The following is a 20996-nucleotide window of genomic DNA, read 5'->3' as shown; positions in this document are numbered from 1 at the left end:
TAATAGATTTTTATCTTAATGAAGCTAACAAATATAATTATGTTTATCAAAATATATATCTACTATTATAAGGTTTGTGTTGCTTTAGGTATTTAAATAAAAGTAAACAAACAATATGAAATTTTTCGGGTAGTTATAACATTTATTGATTAACGGACCAAATACAAAGCCGCTTGGATCAGTCACTGAACGACCTGACTTTAAACAACATTATTTGATCATGTAATGTTTTCATCTACCCTCAACTGGCTTAAGGAGCCATTTGAGGGTAGATTTTGTTTACTTTTATTTAAATACCTACAGATACAGAGGATAGTATGAAAATTAAACATTATTCAGGAGCGTAATGTGGGTATTTTAGTGGTGGATGTCCATCAACGATCAGCACATATCTATCAGAGAATCAGCTTCCACTACAAATATAACATTTGTACTATTTTCTGCAGAACAAGATCATTTGCACGCAATGCAATGTAAGAGCATTTGCGAGGTAAAGTGAAATATAATTACTAATGGGCGGACGACGGATGCAATATACGTCAAAATCATGTCAAACGATATACGTAATATGGATATGACTTTCTCAAGCACGCTTTTCCGTTTTGAAAATAAATTTACTTGACACTTTGTACAAAAAATCGAGCCTTTAGAAGTATCATAAATAAGATCCGGTTTGTCAAGAGTCCATTTACGAATTGTAATTTCATTCGGCATAATGCCACACTTTCGTAGACTACAAAACACAAGTGGACATTGATGTGCACGTATCAGCTTTAAGCTGCCTGCGCATTTACATATAATATAATAATTATTTTAAATATAAATATTGAAGGAAACGCTTATAAAGTCCCAAGTGAAAACGTCAATATAATTAACAAGTTTAAGACGTAATAGATATAAACACTTAATAGTCGTAAGACTCTCAGGAGGTGATAATTTACTAGTGGCCAGTAATTTCTTAACATACTATTTATGTTCTATGGAGGATAAAAGTATTTTGTACTTACTGGTATATTTATAACAAAAAATGCATACATAAATATTACACGAAATTTAATAAAAGTCCTATCCATCTTATGCTTTCGTCACCGTATTGCATCCGCTGTCCACCCTTTAATAATTACGCCTGCGAATGAGACCTATTTTACATTCAAGTATGCTCATCTGCTTGCTGATAAATTCCGATTGCAGTATAAAGCGGCGTACTTTTTGGTGCCAGCTAAATAAAAAAATCATTCTTTGTCAGTTATTACGTTATTTAGGTACCTTAGGTACCTTTGATTTCGTTTCTCATTGGTTTTGATATAGTTATTAATTTATTTTAAAAATACCAAATATATTTTGTTTGTAAATATTTAAAAAATATATAGAAATTAAAACTATGTAAATTATATTTTACAATATTCTGTAGGTATAGTTTTAAATACAATACTACAATGTATGTAAATGAAGTCATGATAATAACTTCGACTACTAAATTGGCTAATCAAATACTGGGAATTGAAGTTGCAGTATAACAATATCAAATATAAAACTCGCTTCGATGGCCACTCTCGTTATGAAATATGTTTTATCAAAGAGAATTCGGGGATTAAGCTTAATACTATAATCCTTGCAATCAACTTGTGAGCGAGTGTATAGTGAGTGGATCAACGCAAACAATTCAACAGACCATTCCGTCCAGTGCATATACGGGTCACAAAAGTAATCTAACTTTAATGCGAAAAACGCTTTGCACAATTTAAAAAGTCAACGGTCTCGAGGCAAACTTATGCTATCGGGTTTTATAGGTCAGAATCGCTGTTAGTTCTAAATGTTATTGCGATTACCGTAATTTAAGCTATGTGAGACGCTGTTTACAAAAAAACTACGAAACGAGATCGATCAAGAAGCTTAATAATTAAAATAGGTCATTCTTAATACCACCAGACCGCTTAGCATCCTCTTACGGCCTCTTACGACATTGCGTGACTTGCCAGTTGCGACGGCGACTGTGACAACCATAGGTTGGAGCTAGACATAGCGATCGGACTTTTTGTTCACACCTAAGGTTGTCGCCGCCGCCGTCACAAGTCGCGCAATGTAGTGGCTGAGCCGTTAGCCATCGTCGAGTCGCGCGAGACAACACAAGTCATGCTAAGTGGTCGGAAATATGTAAATAATCAAAACCTTTCAGATTATGGATTCCCACAAAGAAACTTTGTTCTACATTTTTAAATAAATGATTGTTAGGAAAAAAAAAGTTAATGTGAATAAAACTTTGTTGTTGTTTAGATACAATGCAAAACGTCATCGAGCAGTCCGTCCTGGACAACAACTGGCTACCGACCGCCGAGTCCACGGGCTCCAGAGCACACCAGGCCCTACCGCTGCCAACCCTGGCCGCCTTCTTAGCGCTTCCCCACTTCAACTCTATTATACATGGTAGTCTCCAAATAATATACTCAATACTCTCTAACAACATGAACGCAAGATGATAAGGTTACTTACTAGCCGTTTGATAATCAGTGTCAATTTTACATTTTACACCTTAGATAGTTGTTGTTTAGATAATATCTGGAGAATTCATGAATTAGTTGTGGTCATCTCTGGTTTGTTGGCGTTTACAAGCAAACAATTTTGAAAATCACAAAAATACTTTTCAATCAATTGATATCGGTATTTGCTCAGTACTACGAATTCTCATAACATAATAACGGGGTTTGGTACTGAGTAAATAGATACATTCATTTAAAATTTATAAAGGCAATTATTTAATTGAAATGCTCCTTTTACTTTGACATTAAACTACAGGATAATACCGAAAATAATTTTGTTTATTTAAGAATAATAATACCACTGACATAAGTGAATGAAAATAAAATGTATGTTTCAATAACTAATGGAAGAATGATTTAAGCATAAAATATTTGCTACGTTTTTTCGGGTATATCTTCGTAATAAATTCCGTGTTTTTTAGCTACAGAAAAACTCATGACGGCTATGTTAGCTTAAAATTAAAATGTTTCATAAATCAAATCCAAAGAGTTAATTAAAAAGAATGTAATTACACAGTTGTCACTGCAAGTGACACTTAATCAGCTATTCGTTTCGGCCCAATTAAATTTCTTGTGACGTGCATCAGCATTTTAAATACCAATTAGCCAGTTAAAATTACTCTCAATTATGGTTAAAATTATTTAAGGATATTATACCGGGTGTGGCCTGTAACATGAGCAAAAAATTTAACTGTAGGTTGTACTCCTCATACTGACCAACATTTGTTCAGCGACTTTTAAAAATTACTTGTGGTTCGATTTTTAATAAACTTTAAACTTTATTCTAAGACGCAATGTATTGCGAATTTTGTTATGTTTAAGGCGTGACAAGCAACGTCAATTACAATGATATGGCGTGGCGATGGGGTCCATTGAAGACAATATTTATTTTGTATGAAAAATAGGGAATCTAAATACTTCATAATTTTTAAAAGTTGTAGAACAAAAGTGTCACCGTTTGAGGAGTACAATCTATGTTTTAATTATTTGCTCATGTTACAGGCCACACCCGGTATATATACAGACATTTTTAACAATGACTGTAATTAAATAGGCACTGGTTTGGAGAAAGCAAAATGTAATCTGAAAAATAATAAAAGTATCAAAACCATAAACAAAAATACGTATAAAAGATACAAAAAGGTTGTCCAATCTTGCACACTCTCCCCTTTTCTTTAAGTAGAGACAAGGACTTTCGCGAACTCCTTTAGGGGTCGGCGTAAGACCCCAGCGGCGCGGCGGTAGCAACATCCGCCACTGTAACGACTCTAACGATATCCCGTCTCTGCCGGGGTAATACAGCGGTCACGCGACCCTTGGGCCACGAGCCTCAAGGTAGGTTACAATCGCAGATGATCACAACAGACTTATTTGGCGAATGAAGCTACACACATAATAGTAAATGTACGTATCCGCTGTCCGTTTAAGATAATCTCAAATAGTTTTAACCATACAATTAATTACTTATTAAATGTATAAAAATAAATATTTTCCATAATGAAATATGAAAAGCTAGTCAGTTTTTACCTAAGCATATCAATAACAATGTATAAATCAATGATACATAAAATATTGTTAATGTAAATAATATTAATAATTAAATTAGGTTCAATGTTTTTTTTTTTTTGGAAAAGCAATGTTGCAAATTAGTTTTACTAATTTACTGTACTTATGTTCGCAATGTTATTAATTAATCATTACCTGAATTTATAGGCTGAACTTTTGTTTACCAATAAATTATATTATATTACAATAAAAAGACGTAAATTGCTATTTACGTACTAAACATTAACATACGTCATAAACAGACTTTGCAATTAATGAGCATGTAAATTGAAAATAAATATATCCCAATATGGTGTTGAAATATGCCCATTTATGTGCGAAATAATTATGTTTACTATTCAGAAAATGTCTGTTTTGAATTGCTGCTTGTGTTATAAGTTATAACTTATAACTGATGTTTGTAAGCGTTATTTAGTTTTAGGGAAATGTTATGTAAATATCGCAAGCTTAGAATTAACACAGTTTTATTACATTATAGTCTAGGCCAGTATTACTATAGATTAAGTTTATAAAATAAGCTAAGAATGTAAATAGTAAAATATTATGATTAAAACCGATTTGTAAATGTTTCGTTTTATTTAGCAAAAGCGATAGTATTCAAATGATAAACGAACACAGTGTCAAAAAACATTTTTTTTATTATTTTCCGACGGAGCACCCCCTTATTTTGTTATTACACTTATTATGCTGATAAAATACACCAAGTTTCGTAATTTTATCTCAACTACAAGGGGGTGCTCAACCACTTTGAAAATTTTGTATGTTGTATGAAAACCAAAAAAAAACAAGTATTTATTATTCAAAATTTTATTTAAGTATCTGTTTTCACATTATTTGCACATGCGATTTATAAGTTTTTAAGTAGAAAAACATTAATATTTCTATTATATACAATTTTTCAAATGTAAGATTTTTAGAATTTCACCTATTAAAATCATAAAAAATAGAAATAAAAATGGTTTTTCACCAAATAACTTTTAAATCACACTTTTAAATAATGTGAAAACGACTACTTAGATAAAACTCAAAAAAATAATAACTTGATTTTTTTAGATTTCATACAACTTTGAAAAATTTCAAAGTGTTTGAGCCCTCCCTTGCAGTTAGATAAGATTACAAAACTTGGCATATTTAGTCAACAGAACAAGTGTAACAAAATGAGAGGGTGCCGCTTCTTCTAGCTAGAGTTTGAATTTTCCCATACAAACGTGAACCACCCTAACGGTGACTCGCAGTAGGACTCCGCCCCGGCCCCTCCTCATATTGAATGAAGTTGCCACCCAGAGTGATGTAGGTACTTCGGTATTCCATGGTTTTCTGGTTACGTTCTGAATAAGATACCTAGGTCTGTCTAGTTACTTCTAGCCTATAATATGGTTCAAACATTTTTATAGTAAGTTTTAAAGAGTTTTGTTTAATTGTTTATTTAGTAGACATTTATAAGCATAACAGTTGCACCAAATCGCTTACAAACTAGCTATACACTATAGTAGAATTTAAACTTTAAAAAACAAAATACATACATTACAATATATTTGCATTGACATTGTAAAATATTATATTAAGCGACCAATTTATTTTGGTTTACTTATTTACTGAAAAAAAACCTAACGCCCCATAGTTCACTTGGCATCCTAATCTCAAAAATGTTATGATATATACCTGCAATAACGCCTTTATCCAAATAAAACTTTCGACTCTGCAATCGAAGGCGAATCACTTCAACCTAAGGCTAAGCGCGCACCACGACTTTTTGTCGCGCGATAATTTAGTCGCAGAAATGTAACGTATGAGTTCATATGGCAGTGCGCGCATATGCGACAAAAAAATCGCAGCGATTTTAAAATTGTGATTTGTCACATTTTTCCGCGACTGCTCGCGACGTGATTGTCGCAAAGTGAATTGCAGCATACGGAGTTGTATGGCCCCGCGCGCACTGCGATAATAAAATCGCACCCGGACCTCACTCGGCATTTCGCTCTCCAAGCGTCAACATGTCGGAACCTGCTGCTGAAGACGCTAGATGTTGACCATTTAATTATGGAAATAGGAGATCACCTTTGTGGTATAAATACTCAGTCATACAGCGATCGCATATTAAAGACAACGTTTCATGACAAACGACTGGTATGAAATCCATGTTGAGAATGAACAAATCGTCGACTTTTTCATCGCAGTGCGCGCAGTGAATTTTCTGCGATATATTACAGCGCGATTCTAAAATCGTGTCGCAAAAACTAAAATCGTGGTGCGCGCTTGGCCTAATGGTGTCATATTTACACATGGACAGTAAAAGTGCTTGACAGAAAACACATTTAAAAGACACAACTCAAATATAAGAAGCGAATTGAGACCACACAGTTGTATTATGTGCCTTCAAAACACTTTAGTGAAAAAGCTATTGTTGCGAAAAGTACACTCAAAAATGAAATGTAAGAAGCCCAAACATACAATGTCTACAACAGGGCAAGTTATATTAAACTTTCAACCTTTAGCCCAATTCCGACTTAACAATTTGTAATGGTTTCGGATTGGTTTTGATACGACCTTGATGATTGTGAAGGTGATTGCCGCGCATCTCACGCACGATTTTTATTTAGTTTCGCATGTACCAATAGCGATCCACAAGTTCGCATCAAAATTACATCAAAACCTTAACAAGTTGTTTTTTCATCGGGTTCCTTAAAAAAAAATCCGTTCTGGAACTCCCGAGCGTGCCACATGCTTATGTCACTATCGAATAGCAGCTAAAGTATGCCTGCCCTACTGAGGCAGACATATTATAAGATTGGCCTCAGCGGGGTCTCCGCGAAAATACTTGTAAAAAAAACACCAGCCCCAAAAAAAACACCAAAACCAGCTCTTCTATGTATGGTCCAGTCCAGTTCAACGGTGTCGGACGAATTTTTATTCAATTATTTCGCTATCCAAGAGGGTTCCGTCACCAAAAAAGTTTAAGAACCACTGTTATAAGCAGTGAAGCTAAATAAAAGTGTGTAAAACGCTTTCAATATGACAGAGAGATGAATTTTTATTTTCATAATTAGATGCCACTCGACATATTTACAAAACAAAAAATATTAGGGCACAATACAAGTTGTACATATTTTACCTCATAACCGAATTCAAGTTTGCGTTTTTGAATTTGGACTTTATTTTAATTCTACTATAACAGTAGAAAATTCTAATTTATTTTGTAGGATTTGTACAAGTAAGTTTATTTAATCGCATGGCGTAGTATACATAAACATTCTCAAACAATATGTAAGTAGATAAATAAATTAGAAATCCACATTCAGGGTCCCGAGCCACGAGATTACGTCAGGTGTTAATTTATACAGATCTTCCGGGGGGCCTGGAAAAGAGTGCAGAGGGCAGCGCTGTATAATATGCTCAACAGTTTGAGCTTCTTCACCGCAGTCGCAGAGCGCAGAGTCCCGCCATCACACAGGCGAAAAATCAATAAAAGTCGGACAAAACCTAAATATTCAGGATTATTATAGAAATCGTATTAATGCAGGTTTGCCAACTAATAAAAACAAAATTACAATTATAATATGACATTTTATTAAATTTTGATCATAATATCTGGTTCTTCTAAAAGATTTAAAACATTTTGGCATATGGGAAGCGACTTTTTTTTTTTACCCTACCCTACCTACCCAATTTTCTTAGTCCTGTTATATAAGGATCGGAAGACACTAAAAGTCTTTTTTAATACAGTTGCTCAAAAAGTGCTACTTTACGTAGCTGTTTAGCGTGCGGAAAGTTGGTTATCTCGAACTAGTGCTTTTTACTTTTCCAATTTTTTTTAATTTATACTTGTTCCAATTCACGACTACTTATTGATGAGTGTTAATATTAGTTCCCTTTCAACGTCGTAATCAGCATAAAAACCTACCGTTAATGTAAGAATACGAAAAATATTACATATTTCATATTTAATTACTTACCTCTTCATCATTATAACACGTTTATTTTTTAATATTCAATATTGAAAATTCCGTTCTTAATAAGTTGACTGAATGGAACGGAATAGCTGCCAAACGCCCATAGATATAACATACTTAAAGACGACGTCTAACCGAGCTGTCACTGTTACCACTTTTGTTTAGTGTACGATTAACAATGTTTTTCTTATTTTTTCGCAACTGTATTAAAAAACGTCGTTCGATACACGTGCGGAAATGTCATTCTTCACTCGTCCCGAGTCTTGCCACTCGCCTGCGGCTCGTGGCAAGATATCTCGGTACTCGTGAAGTAATGACATACCTTCCGCACTAGCATCGAAATGTACTATTCCATAGCCATTTGCCTAAAAAAAATGTGACTAAGCGCTCATGCTTGATTACACTAGTCATCGATTAAAATGAAAATTTTGTTAAAACGTCGCGTAAGGTCGCATAAAATAATGGTTGTATGCTAAAACCCAAGTTCTGTAGTTTCTAAAATTGATAATATCAAAACCGGATCTATCAGGAAGTTGTACTTTTCTCCTTGGTGAAGTTGAACAATGTGCAAAAAATACAAGACATTACACTTTTTATTGATTTTTCGCCTGTGTGAGCCCCATTTATGGCGGAAATAGTACAAGTAAGTACCTAGACGTGGACTTACGAGAAAATAAGGTTACTGTAATAATATATATGTAATCCTGTAAACCAACTTTGTCAGAGTAGAGAAAAGGAGGCAAATTTAAAAATTATATGTACCCTCTCGTTGTAGACCGACGACTTTTGGTTTGCTATAGTACGAATACCTATAGATAGATAATCAGCTAGGTACTAAAACACTGCACAACTAACACACTAAGTGAATCTGTAGCCACTCATTTCTCATTTCCTTATCAAGCACCTATCCTACGGGGTTATTATGCCTATGATGGAAGTCTTTTCGCAGAGATCATGGAACAAGAGAGTTTCTTTGATGTTTATTTCTTCAGATTATTTTATCGGATTTTTGACGATGAAGCTTGCTTTAAAACGATCATTTATTTTTAGCTAACGATCAAACTGAAATGTCTGAAATATTTTAATTATTTCCTCTTTTTTTCCAGCAGAGGTTATGCGCACGGCATCTGATTGACAACCATTTAGCGAAAATTTTGACTATATTGTAGAAAAGAGGTATCTAATTTACCTCAGTATTTTATTAATTATAGCATTTATAGCATAGTAGATACACATGTTAGTACAAAGATAGATCGAAAAGTTTTAATATGCCACCATATATTCAAAAAAATATTTAGAATCACTTCTTGGATTTTTTTATAGAAGATTTTAAAAGTGTGGGCTAAACCTCGGTCGTACCGTACAAGGCAAAACAATTATTCCAAAAATAAATTGAAAAGGTAACTGATACCTGTGTTCAAGATTAAAAACAAACAATAATAATAATGAACAAGACCTCTTTCAAATAACCGAAAAATGTCATCAGATATTCCAGATAATGCGCCAAAAAATTTGCTTATAATAATACCCTTTTGTAGAAACTACTTTGTCCAAACTTTGCTTTTAGTTTAGAAATATAATTCTGTTTAATTATATCGGTTAGGATTAGAGATCAGAGCCTTATATTTGCGTGTCTCCTAACTTCAGTAACTCTTTGTAATGCAAATCTTAGAGCAAACACAATTAAAATGTTAATTAATTTACAACGGCATAAAATTGCGCGGTCGCCTATTTACTGGCCATGTAAAAGTATAATTTACAAAACGTTGGAGTGTTGTTTTAAAATTTTAATTAAGAGACGTGGCCTGAATAATCTGATCTTTTTATTTTAATTGTACACTTGGAAAGGATTATGAAAATGTAATTCCTGTATGGTTTCGTTCTGGAAATATTTTGTTTGCGGTTTGGTTCCAAATTTCAATGCGGCTCATGATACGTGAGTGCCAAAGTTTATTCAGATAAACCCGGGAGTCAGTTCAATTTTGTTTTGTTATTTTAAGGCATGGCAGTACATTTTTTCACTGTAATTAATATATTTAGATGGACTAACATTTTGATCTGGCAGTCTCAAAAGTGACATTTCGACAAACCGTACCTACGAGTAATCGTACGCCAGAAACGTAAATTTTGACAATGCCAATTCAAATCCGTCAGCATCAATAGTAGCGAATAAAATACCGTGCCAAAATTTGCTATCGTCAAATTTTTCAAATAATCAGACAATTTCAATACAGATACATCTTTACAGTTAGCTGTCATCACACAATCAGCCTGATTTACTAGCATCACGCTCACCCGCAGCCGTTAACTGTGTATTACTTTTACACACACGCAAATGAACTCCTACATCTATCCCGTAGTCGACTCACGCTCTCCGGAGGTACATTTATCTCAGTCTTGAATAAGATATCGTGAGACATGGACAAAGCTGAGATGTTATCGCGCGTCTTCGAGTGGCCACAATGCATAAACCGGGTGATTTACTCTGCCTGACGTATTCCTGTAGGTAAAGGTAATCAGTTGGGGATTTTTACCATCAGGTAACTTTATAAATCAGCGTTTCATATGTGAAACGTTGTAAGTTCAAGATTTTGACAAAATTTTAATGAGCCGAAGTTATATAAATACTTAAACCTAGCTATTTCTCGCTCAGGTGAAACCAAATGAAATCCTACATTATGTGAGGATGTGTCCAGTAGCAGCTAGTCATGTATTGTATAATGGCCTGGTGCCCATAATGCCTGTACGTGTACGTATGATGAACTGTTATATTGAGGTAAGGTAAAAAAAGTTAATTTTGATACTTAAAGCAGTATTTAAATCATTTATTTACATACAATATATATACAGTGGTACAACTAAACGAAATTAATAACTAGCTTAAATCTACAATAGGCCCCTGAGGCATTGTACCAAGGATGCTGGCGGCATTTCCCCGCTGTTACGCAATACTGATACGTTGTGCGAGGTAGCCGCCAGCTCTTCGGTCACCAGTTACGTCAAGCAGACGCTTCGCGATTTCTGCGAACAACTTATGCGCGCAGCAGTTATTTTATAAAAAAAAATAATATACTAATATTAAATAAATGTAAAAATAACTATATTGTTTATTTGTTGTAACTTTTCACGCTGAAGCGACTTAGACTATATTTGGAGATATTTAAACCCCCGTGTTATGAACAAGTTCACACGTCATGCTTTGAATGTTGTTAAAAATTTAATAGGTAATTTTGTTTTAAACTTAACAAAAACAAACAAAGGGCATGAGTAGGTTGGTACAGTATTTTTGTATAAGTACTGTATGTGTTCTATTTAGATCCATCAATTAATATGCACAAGGGTTGAACTCAAACCCATTTCAACCGGCCTCTGGTGTCAAATTTAGCTCCCTTTCTGATGCAGGGATCATTTAAGAAATACTATTTTTGGATTAGGTACCAAATTTCAAAGTTTAATTAAAAAAGGATTTAGCTTATTTTGTATTTTTTTAGGTGCACAACGTTATGACTGTAATACACTGAACCTCGGTAATAAGAGTCGTTTAAAAAAGTCTTAAATATGTATGTTTCGATTTTGTAGATTTATAAAAAATAGTAAAGACCAAATACTAAACTCGAGCATGTATTAAAGTTTTCTTTAAATTACTTTTGATAAAAGATATAGGAAATCCCTTCTAATAAGATCAAATTTAATTTAAGAACACATCATCAATATCATCATATTCATCATGCATTTAAAATCCTATACAGAAAACGGCAACCTACATTATTAGCGTGACAAGCGTTCGCGTTATTGTTATGTCTACTTTTTGGATGGGATTTTGACAGCGCGCCAAGCGGGACATTTTGGGAACTCAAAATTTCATACAAAATGACAAAGCAAACGTCACTTTACGTTATCGAATGAAATTTACACTGATAATGATGATGATGCTCTCCTGACCGATTTCGACAAAAATTGTCTACTCCAGAGTCCAGAGCACACAGCGACTGTGCTCTGAAGTAGGCAATTATTAACTCGTGTTATGCACGTTAGCCTCAATAATAAATTTAATCTAATTTAATATATTTGGTTTTATTGTAATATTTTTATTTGTATATATATTTTTTTAATTTTATGTGGTCTATTTTTAATGTACTACCATTATACAAAAGGTTAATGTAAACTACATATTAGGGTACAGTATCTAAAATTAAAAATTAAAATTAAAATTAAAACTAAAATTAAAACTAAAATTAAAACTAAAATTAAAACTAAAATTAAAACTAAAATTAAAACTAAAATTAAAACTAAAATTAAAACTAAAATTAAAACTAAAATTAAAAACTAAAATTAAATCTAAAATTAAAAACTAAACTAATCTCAATTAAAATAAATCTAAAAAAGGCCCCCGCGGCATTGTGCCAAAGATGCCAGCATTCCCTCGCTGAATAAAATTGCAATACTGATGCGCTGCGAGAGAAAGCTGCCAGCTCTCTGGTCACCGGTGGTATCGACCAGCTTATGTGGTTGTAATTTATTGTAGTTTAATTTATTTTGATTGTGACAATGTTATAAGTTTTAATTTTAATTTGTAATTTTATTATTTTAAATTTAATTTAGTTATATAGGTATTTTATGGATTCTATGGTCCCAAATAAATGAATTTTATTTTTTTTTTATTTTTTTTATTACAGTGTAGCTGATCCACTACACACTACAATGAATTATACAAACCCCTAGTGAATTAACACTAAGGGTACTACTGTAAATAAGGTGAATATTGTGAACAATGTTCAAAGGGCAACAAGATATTGAATTTCAATGAGAAGTTAATTAAAGTGTTGTTCAAATTTTGTCTGAATATTAAATATCAGCAAAATAATGGTCTCGAAGGAGAATTAGATGACCCGACTAATTACAGTACTCGTACTAAGCTCTAAGGTTTCTCTGGTATATGCCGAGGTATAAAAAAATATTAAAATGTTCTTAACTAGATAGGGATAAGACTATTTTTTATTTTATCTTTACGTTTATTATGCGTGATTAATCCTCACTCTCAGCCTCAATTACACGATCAGAAAAACAAATTTAACGAACCAGTTATATTATATTTTACATTACATAATGGTACTTTACCGCCCTAGGGCATTAAGGACAAAACGTGCTTATGTCAAAAATTTAAAGGGTCATATGTAGGTACTGTAAAACTTTGTAGGTATAAAACACGTGCGAAAATCTAATTCACAACTAGTGTCGATTTAAAAGACTCCCTTCGGTCGTTTTTCAATTTATCGCCACTCGTTGCCAATTTCCTACTTTTCGTACTTGTATCGTAATGTACTATTGTCTATTGTACGTCATTCCTATTACAGTTCTCAGAACAATTATGGATTCCCAATGTGAAAAGTAGAACACCTAATTTTAATCCTTAAGGCCCACTAGCACCATCCCAATAACCCGGGGTTAAGCGGTTAAACCGTTAACCCAGTGTCAAATTGTACTGGTAACCATCGTAAGTCCAGGTTTAACCGGTTAATTCCTGGTTAGTGGAATGGTGCAAGTGGTGTTATGTAACATATATTTATTCACCAGAAGCGTGAAATCATGATGTTGTTCGCGTTGAAAGGTAGCAGCGAGATCCTATTAGCGGCTGACAGGTTTACGGGGCCGCGGCGATTGGAGGGCAGGTTTGACAGGTCAGCGGAGCTATTGTTGATTCCACGAGATCATAAACCGGACCACATACACTAATGATTCTAGATACCGATATTGGTATCTAGAATCTCAAGGTATCTCAAGGCCCGGAACCGGTTTTTTCTTCATACAAAAAATACCGGTATTATTACGTTCTATTTCATTCTTAGGTTTACTATTTTTTTAATGGGACAATCTAATATGTAATACGAAGTTGTTACCTAAATACATGATACAGTCCTTCGTAAAAAGCATAGAATAATTAAAAATATTGGGCTATTCCGGGTTTTTCATCAAAACCGGTTCAGACTCCTGATAATGCTACATATTTTTTGCTGAATGTATAGAACAGTATAGTTGAGTCGCTTAACTTCAAACTCGGGTAAATCCATCTGTCAGATTATGCGATTTTGGTATTAAGAAAACGTAATAGGGTAGATATTTGCTGATAGGGTCCAATGGATTTACCCGAGTTTGAAGTTAAGCGACACAGTTGTGCATTTAACATAGCTGCATTAATAAGGTATAACATTGGTATTACGCTACATTATATATATGTCACCGTAAAATTTTAAAAAGCGTTAGTTTATAATCTAACTAGCGAGATTGTAAACTGTCGAAAGATTGTGTACCGTAACTTAGTGATTACAATTTTACGGATTGTTTTTCGGTAGATTATAATCTATCGACAAGAAACCGTAAAATTGTGAACCGACACACGAGGAAACGCACCTCGCATGCTGATTGGTCCGTCTTACAGTACGCCGTTCTGTGTCCATAGTGTTAAGAATCAAACACGGGTGTCTGTCATATTAATAAAATACGCTTCAAATATTGTGATATCAAGTACCTATGTATTTGTTATTAGTTAAGAAGAGTATCAATCATTCTGATATTATATGAAAACATAGTAACATAATAATAAAATCAGAAACGTCTCTTTCTCGTGAAACAAAAAAAATATACAATAATAATAAGAGAATCGGTCAGGGTCTCCGGCGTGTCTTCGTTGGTCGGAGTGGACCTCAAGGGGACCCGCAGGAGTCTCACTAGTCTCAGCTCTGGCTTGCCTTCATTGGCCGTCCAGAGAGGAGTCGCTAGAGCTATATGCTCCAGGGGTGGAAGTGAAAGATGCATAAGACGCGAGTTGGCACAGTGGCTGGTAACAGCCACTGGGTAGAAAGCTGCGCACACCTCTCGACACCCCTGAGCCGCTCACACCGATGTTGCGCCTGGCCGTCTTTACGATGGCGCATCAGGTGCCCATCTAACGAGTGGCGAGTCACTGCCTGCCTCGATAACTTGTGCAAGCAATGTTATGGCAGGTGTCCGGACTTCTTTGCAATAGCCCAGTCTTTTTTTTCACCCAAACTTTAACCATAGACCAGTACTCTGTCCATATTCTCTACAATAGCTTACAATGCCTGCTGAAACCGGTTCACGGGTATCTATTGATGTGGTGAATGGGTTCCAGAAGGCGTTCTATATGACATCAAATCTCTCCAAACGGCCTCTACGTGTTGGATCTATATCCCCACGTACGCCTTATAAATGACCGGGCTCGAAAGACCCGGGTGTTTTAAAACGGAGTTACAAATAATAATTCACCCGATATACGTCCCACTGCTGGGCACGGGCCTCCTCTTATGCGCGAGAGGGCTTGGGCTATCATCCCCACGCTAGCCCAATGCGGATTGGGGACTTCACATACACCTACAATTTCCTCACGATGTTTTCCTTCACCGAAAAGCTAGTGGTAAATAGTTATCAAATGATAATTCGTACATAAGTTACGAAAAAGTCATTGGTATGGGCCATGCAGGATTTAAACCCGTGACCTTCGGATTGAAAGTCGGATGTCATATCCACTCGGCCACCACCGCTACAACAATACGATATAGAATCATGAACGTTACATTCTTGCTCTTAAGTTAAGGATGACCCACGCTAGACCGGGCCGGGGCCGGGCCGGAGCTTCCGGCACTTCGTTTTCCATGGAAAGCACCACGTGATCACCGATCAGCCGTCATAGAAAATTACATGTTGGACGCCTCGGAAATACAACTAAATATAAAAGTAATAAACCGGACAAGTGCGAGTCGGACTCGCCCACCGAGGGTTCCGTACTTTTTAGTATTTGTTGTTATAGCGGCAACAGAAATACATCATCTGTGAAAATTTCAACTGTTTAGCTATCACGGTTCGTGAGATACAGCCTGGTGACAGACGGACGGACGGACGGACGGACGGACGGAGTCTTAGTAATAGGGTCCCGTTTTACCCTTTGGGTACGGAACCCTAAAAATCAGAAACGCAGCAACATTTCCCCTCTTTTTAGGATTCCGTACCCAAAGGGTAAAACGGGACCCTATTACTAAGACTTCGCTGTCCGTCCGTCCGTCCGTCCGTCCGTCCGTCCGTCCGTCCGTCCGTCCATCCGTCCATCCGTCCGTCCGTCTGTCACCAGGCTGTATCTCACGAACCGTGATAGCTAGACAGTTGAAATTTTCACAGATGATGTATTTCTGTTGCCGCTATAACAACAAATACTAAAAACAGAATAAAATAAAGATTTAAATGGGGCTCCCATACAACAAACGTGATTTTTGACCAAAGTTAAGCAACGTCGGGAGACTTGTCAGTACTTGGATGGGTGACCGTTTTTTTTTTGCTTTTTTTTGTTTTTTTTTTGCATTATGATACGGAACCCTTCGTGCGCGAATCCGACTCGCACTTGCCCGGTTTTTTATCATTTGAAGTGCATTTCTTTGGTTAATCACAGATGAATTTTACTTCACCATTCAGCAACAATGTCATGTAGGTAACTAATTTTAAAGTTTTTAGTAATTTCTAACACGAAATCAATTTACAGTAATCAAAACACTGTTTGTTTGCATTCGACAACAGATCTATGTATTTATCGACATTAAAAATTTAAAATATGGCGGCGCGCGGCTCACAACGTTCAACCAATCAGCGCTTGAGGCGCGTTCCTTCGTACGCCAGTTCACAATATGACGGTTTCACTTCGATAGATTATAATCTAACGAAAAATAAAGCGTTAAATTGTAAGCAGTATGTTAAAGTACACAATATTTCGACAGTTTACAATCTCGCTAGTTAGATTATAAACTAACGGTTTTTACAATTTAACGGTGACATATATAACGATTAAAGCGTTTGAAGGCTTGTACAGGTCAGGGTAGTTGGCTTAGCTGAACCGGCTCTGCCGTATACCGTTTGGGTAAGTCACCGAAATAACATCACAGCAGGTCGATTTAATCTGTAGGTATATTAAAAAAATTAAGAAATGAATGAATGATGAATGAATAATGATGAATGAATGAATGAATGAATGAATGAATGAATGAATGAAGTGAATGTGGTTTTGAACTGAGTTTGACATAACCTTGTCGATCATCTCGGTGATTGGCGCGCATCTCACGCACGACTCTTACTTCATTTCACATGCACCAGCGCCAGCGTGAGCGATCTTCAAAGTCGTATCAAAATAAGATCAAAATCGTAACCAATTGTTAAATCAGAATCGGTCTCCTGTTCGTGCCTAAATGACAAAGTGTGGACTCTGGGGCGAGTGTATGAACAATAGATTCAGTGACCCTACGAACTGCGCCCGATCGAGGGCCCGTAAATCTGTCAGACACCATCGGTTTGTCGCTCGCTGCTATCAACTGAGAATAGTTTACGTACCGATGAGTAGTGAAAATACTTAACTACTCCGCCATTCATAAAATTATTAAATATTTCAGTTTTGAACGTCGTTATAAAGGAATGTGGACTTTTATTAGCTCTCTTATAATTTAAAATTTATTCATTCAGTATACTTCGTAGGTACGTCTAATATAGTTTTTTTTTCATAATTTAACATCGTTCGGTGCAAAAAAAATGGTGTTGACGCTCGCCGGCCGCTACCGTGGCACGCTCGCTTCGCTCGCTTTTCTCCGCGCGCTGTTTGGTCGCAGGTCACCTAACACGCTCCTCCTTGCATCGCTCGTCGTCGCACTTATAATATCTTGACTCTGTCAAAAATGACTAAACGTTATCGTTTTAATAAATATTTAATGATTTGACAAAATTTGTATTCCAAATGTTGTATGTCATAATAATAATCTAGGTACCTACTTAACAATAATTCTACTAAGTAAAACGATATTTGCCGAATGTTGGTTGCCATTGAAGTAAATCATCTGCGAAAAGTTGGTTGGCAAGTGTTTGGACAATAAAACTTCGGCGAAAAGGCAAAACACCTATTTCTTGTTATGAAACGGTTACGTAGTGTGCTGCTGACAAATCATAACCATTTGATAACAACAAAATACAAAATGAATAGGTCTCATTGTCGCCACTCTCATGGTTGTAAAACTAAGTAAAAACAAAAAGAAAGAATAAAAAAATCACCCACGATTGAAAACAAAGGTCAAATATGACAATGGCCCTTTTTTAACAATAGATCTTTCTAGATGAATTCAAAAAGGTTATCGTTATTTACATTTTATACCACGACTTTTCCAACTTCTCTACTCTTGAAAAATAAGTGAAAAATTTAAATAACTTCATGAATGTGTGTGAAAGAAAAGGAAAAAAATGTAACAGATAAAATTGCGGGTAAAAATATAATTAATCAGAGCGTTAAAAGAAAATGTATTTAATAGTATTTTTTTGTGCCTGGTCTGTGTGTTCCCGTAACATAATAATATTGTATTAATCGATTGTAAATAACATTATATAATCATAAAAGTAGCGGTTTATAGGAGCTGTAAAGCATGGAAGTCAACTTACTCGAAGTAAAATCGGCCTCTACTTTAAAACTATTTACGAACAAAACAAATTAAAAGCCACGACATATCCGACTGCGAACCGACCGATTCGTTCCCGGGCCACAGTACCTTTTCGCGTCAATAATAAATACACGTCCAACGCAAAGGGATGGATAATTGTTCTATTTGCCGGGAGAGGGGTTGAGGAGGGTCGATAGCCACTCGCCCTCGTAATTTATTTATTTGGAGGTGTCGGAGTGACATGTACGCGGCCCGTTTCCGTATGAATGAAGGCTGATTAGCAATTCTCGTGTTGACAGAGGATGGATACGTTTGGACTATTATTTCTGGTAGGTACTTTTCAAACGAGTTTTTAAAATTGGCCGTGAGTGAGGATTGGCATGGATTAAGAAAAAACATTAAGTTTGAGGTTTATAGGAGAATGCTAACGTCAACTGTCTCCAGTAAAAAATGTATTTATAAATCCACAGACATTTTATTATTAACTTAAATTTTATTATTGCAATGTTAAAAAACACTCTAGTTATATGTAAGAAATCCGCAACGCAGGCTTCGTCCGGTGGCTACAAATGCAAATCAGCAACATGCTTCTTCCCAAACATACCAAGCTTGATTTCCGCAACCTTCCGCAACAGGATTTATGAATTAATTTGACGATATTAATAAGACATGCTCATTGGTTTAATACAAAATTAACACAGTACCTATTTGGTTCATATTGATATAAATTTTGCATTTCAATGGTTGGCCAAAAGCCATTCATTGCAAACTAATGATGCGTTACCAGAACATACTAAATGTCAATTGTCAACTCACTGGGTGTGCACTGAATAGCCGAAATACATGAGTTAGTAACAATAGGACCTATAACGTACAAATCATTAAATTATGTACTTGCGTTGAATTTTAACTGTGCGTTTGAGGCAATCCGTACTGTATTTCTTTATATTACGTTACGTCTTATTACGCCTGCTGAACCAATTTAGTTAAAAGGTATAGATATGGTTTAAAAAACACGGTGATGCATCACCTGATAATTGATGTAGGCATATCGTCAGTGACAACCAAAACTCACTTAATACTAAAGCTACTAAGCTTTATAAAAACGCTCGGTTTAGCTACCTTGTCATTATAATTATAATAGGTAATAAGTGCATAGAACCTCTCAACCTAAAGTTTTTTCATAAATCTATATTTATAACCTACAGTCATTATCGTAGTTTTCGTCCACTTGGCGAAATTTGAATATAAACCTTCATTGCTGCACAACTGCTGTTCATTGCTTGACTTATTGCAATCCTTAATATCTACATAAAATTATATTTCGCAAGTAACAAACTAAAAATTAAATGTATTATTTGTTAATCCGTCAAGTGGACGGAAACTGACCCTGGACGGTAAACTGACGCAATTATCCTATATGATCCGAATTTTGAAAATGATAAATTATTTATTTAGGTCAAATATTTCGTTTTACTAATACAGTTAATGGAGACTCCATCCTTAAGTAAGTGTAATATTATACCTGTGACAAGAGACCCCGCTCTGTCCAGTTTTACCTTACTTTTTCCAATATCTAATTTATGAGTGTAATTACCAACCTTTTTCATTTTACAAAACCTTTAATAACCAATTTCCATCATTTGTGATATGAAATTACAAAGAGGCGGTTGGTTATTTGTCCGCCGTGGGAAAAAAAGGAAAAAAACCCAGCGCCAAATTGTTTGTTGACAGATGCCCACAATAACGTTCTCGCCTCGTTTCGAATTTCCTTGTTTTTCTTCGATAACGAAAAATGTTTCGACGCGAACAAAACATTTCATGCCACACGCCTAAGCTTGCAAAGGTGTTACGCAAAAGTAACATAAATACTTACTTATTGTCTGTCGAAATCCCTTTCATGCCTTTGTACAGTTTGGGTGAAAGTAACGAACGAATATAATGTCTATTTACATAGAAAACATTCATAACTCAACAACAAATAATTCAGGATTTGAACCTGGGACCTTCTGCTTCGTAGGCAGGGTCACAACTCACAAGTAGATATGTAGTATATGTACCATACTTAGTAAATTATTTCATCGACACCAAGTGTTTGTGTTAAAATGTCTTTCAGCTCTTCACATGGTATTTTCTAATGTAAAAGTCTTAACTTTAGAGGATTTTTGTTAAGAATGATAGTATTTTAAAATACCTACTGCTTTACACAATGAAACAAACCACCGAGCGAGCACTATCCTATCGCGAAACTAGATTGTTCCTACTTAAAAGTTTGAATCAGAAGTTCAGCCAGCTGTTATTCTAGACCAGTTAGTGCGAGTTGGGAGATAAAGTAACAGTCGTAACCATTACTTCGGTCGACCACTAGGTATTTATTGTGAATAGTGAGTTTTTTACACTTGAATTTTTAATATTTAGGTATTTGGGTTTCAAACAGGTTCAGTAGTAAGTATAAGAATTAAAGGAAG

General features: G+C 35.2%; 1 protein-coding gene across 1 annotated transcript in view; it reads left to right on the top strand.

The window, feature by feature from the left end:
- The window catches only part of LOC134669387 (lachesin-like), a 122954-nt gene extending 120477 nt beyond the window's left edge, over positions 1-2477 (top strand). The window contains exon 11 of the mRNA XM_063526908.1: positions 2275-2477. Coding sequence (XP_063382978.1) covers positions 2275-2477 — 203 coding nt within the window. The remainder of the gene's footprint in view (positions 1-2274) is intronic.
- The last annotated feature ends 18519 nt before the right edge of the window (positions 2478-20996 follow it).

This window comes from Cydia fagiglandana, chromosome 12, assembly GCF_963556715.1.
Source record: "Cydia fagiglandana chromosome 12, ilCydFagi1.1, whole genome shotgun sequence".
Classification (NCBI taxonomy): Eukaryota; Metazoa; Arthropoda; class Insecta; order Lepidoptera; family Tortricidae; genus Cydia; species Cydia fagiglandana.
This window is presented reverse-complemented; position numbering and strand designations above follow the sequence as displayed.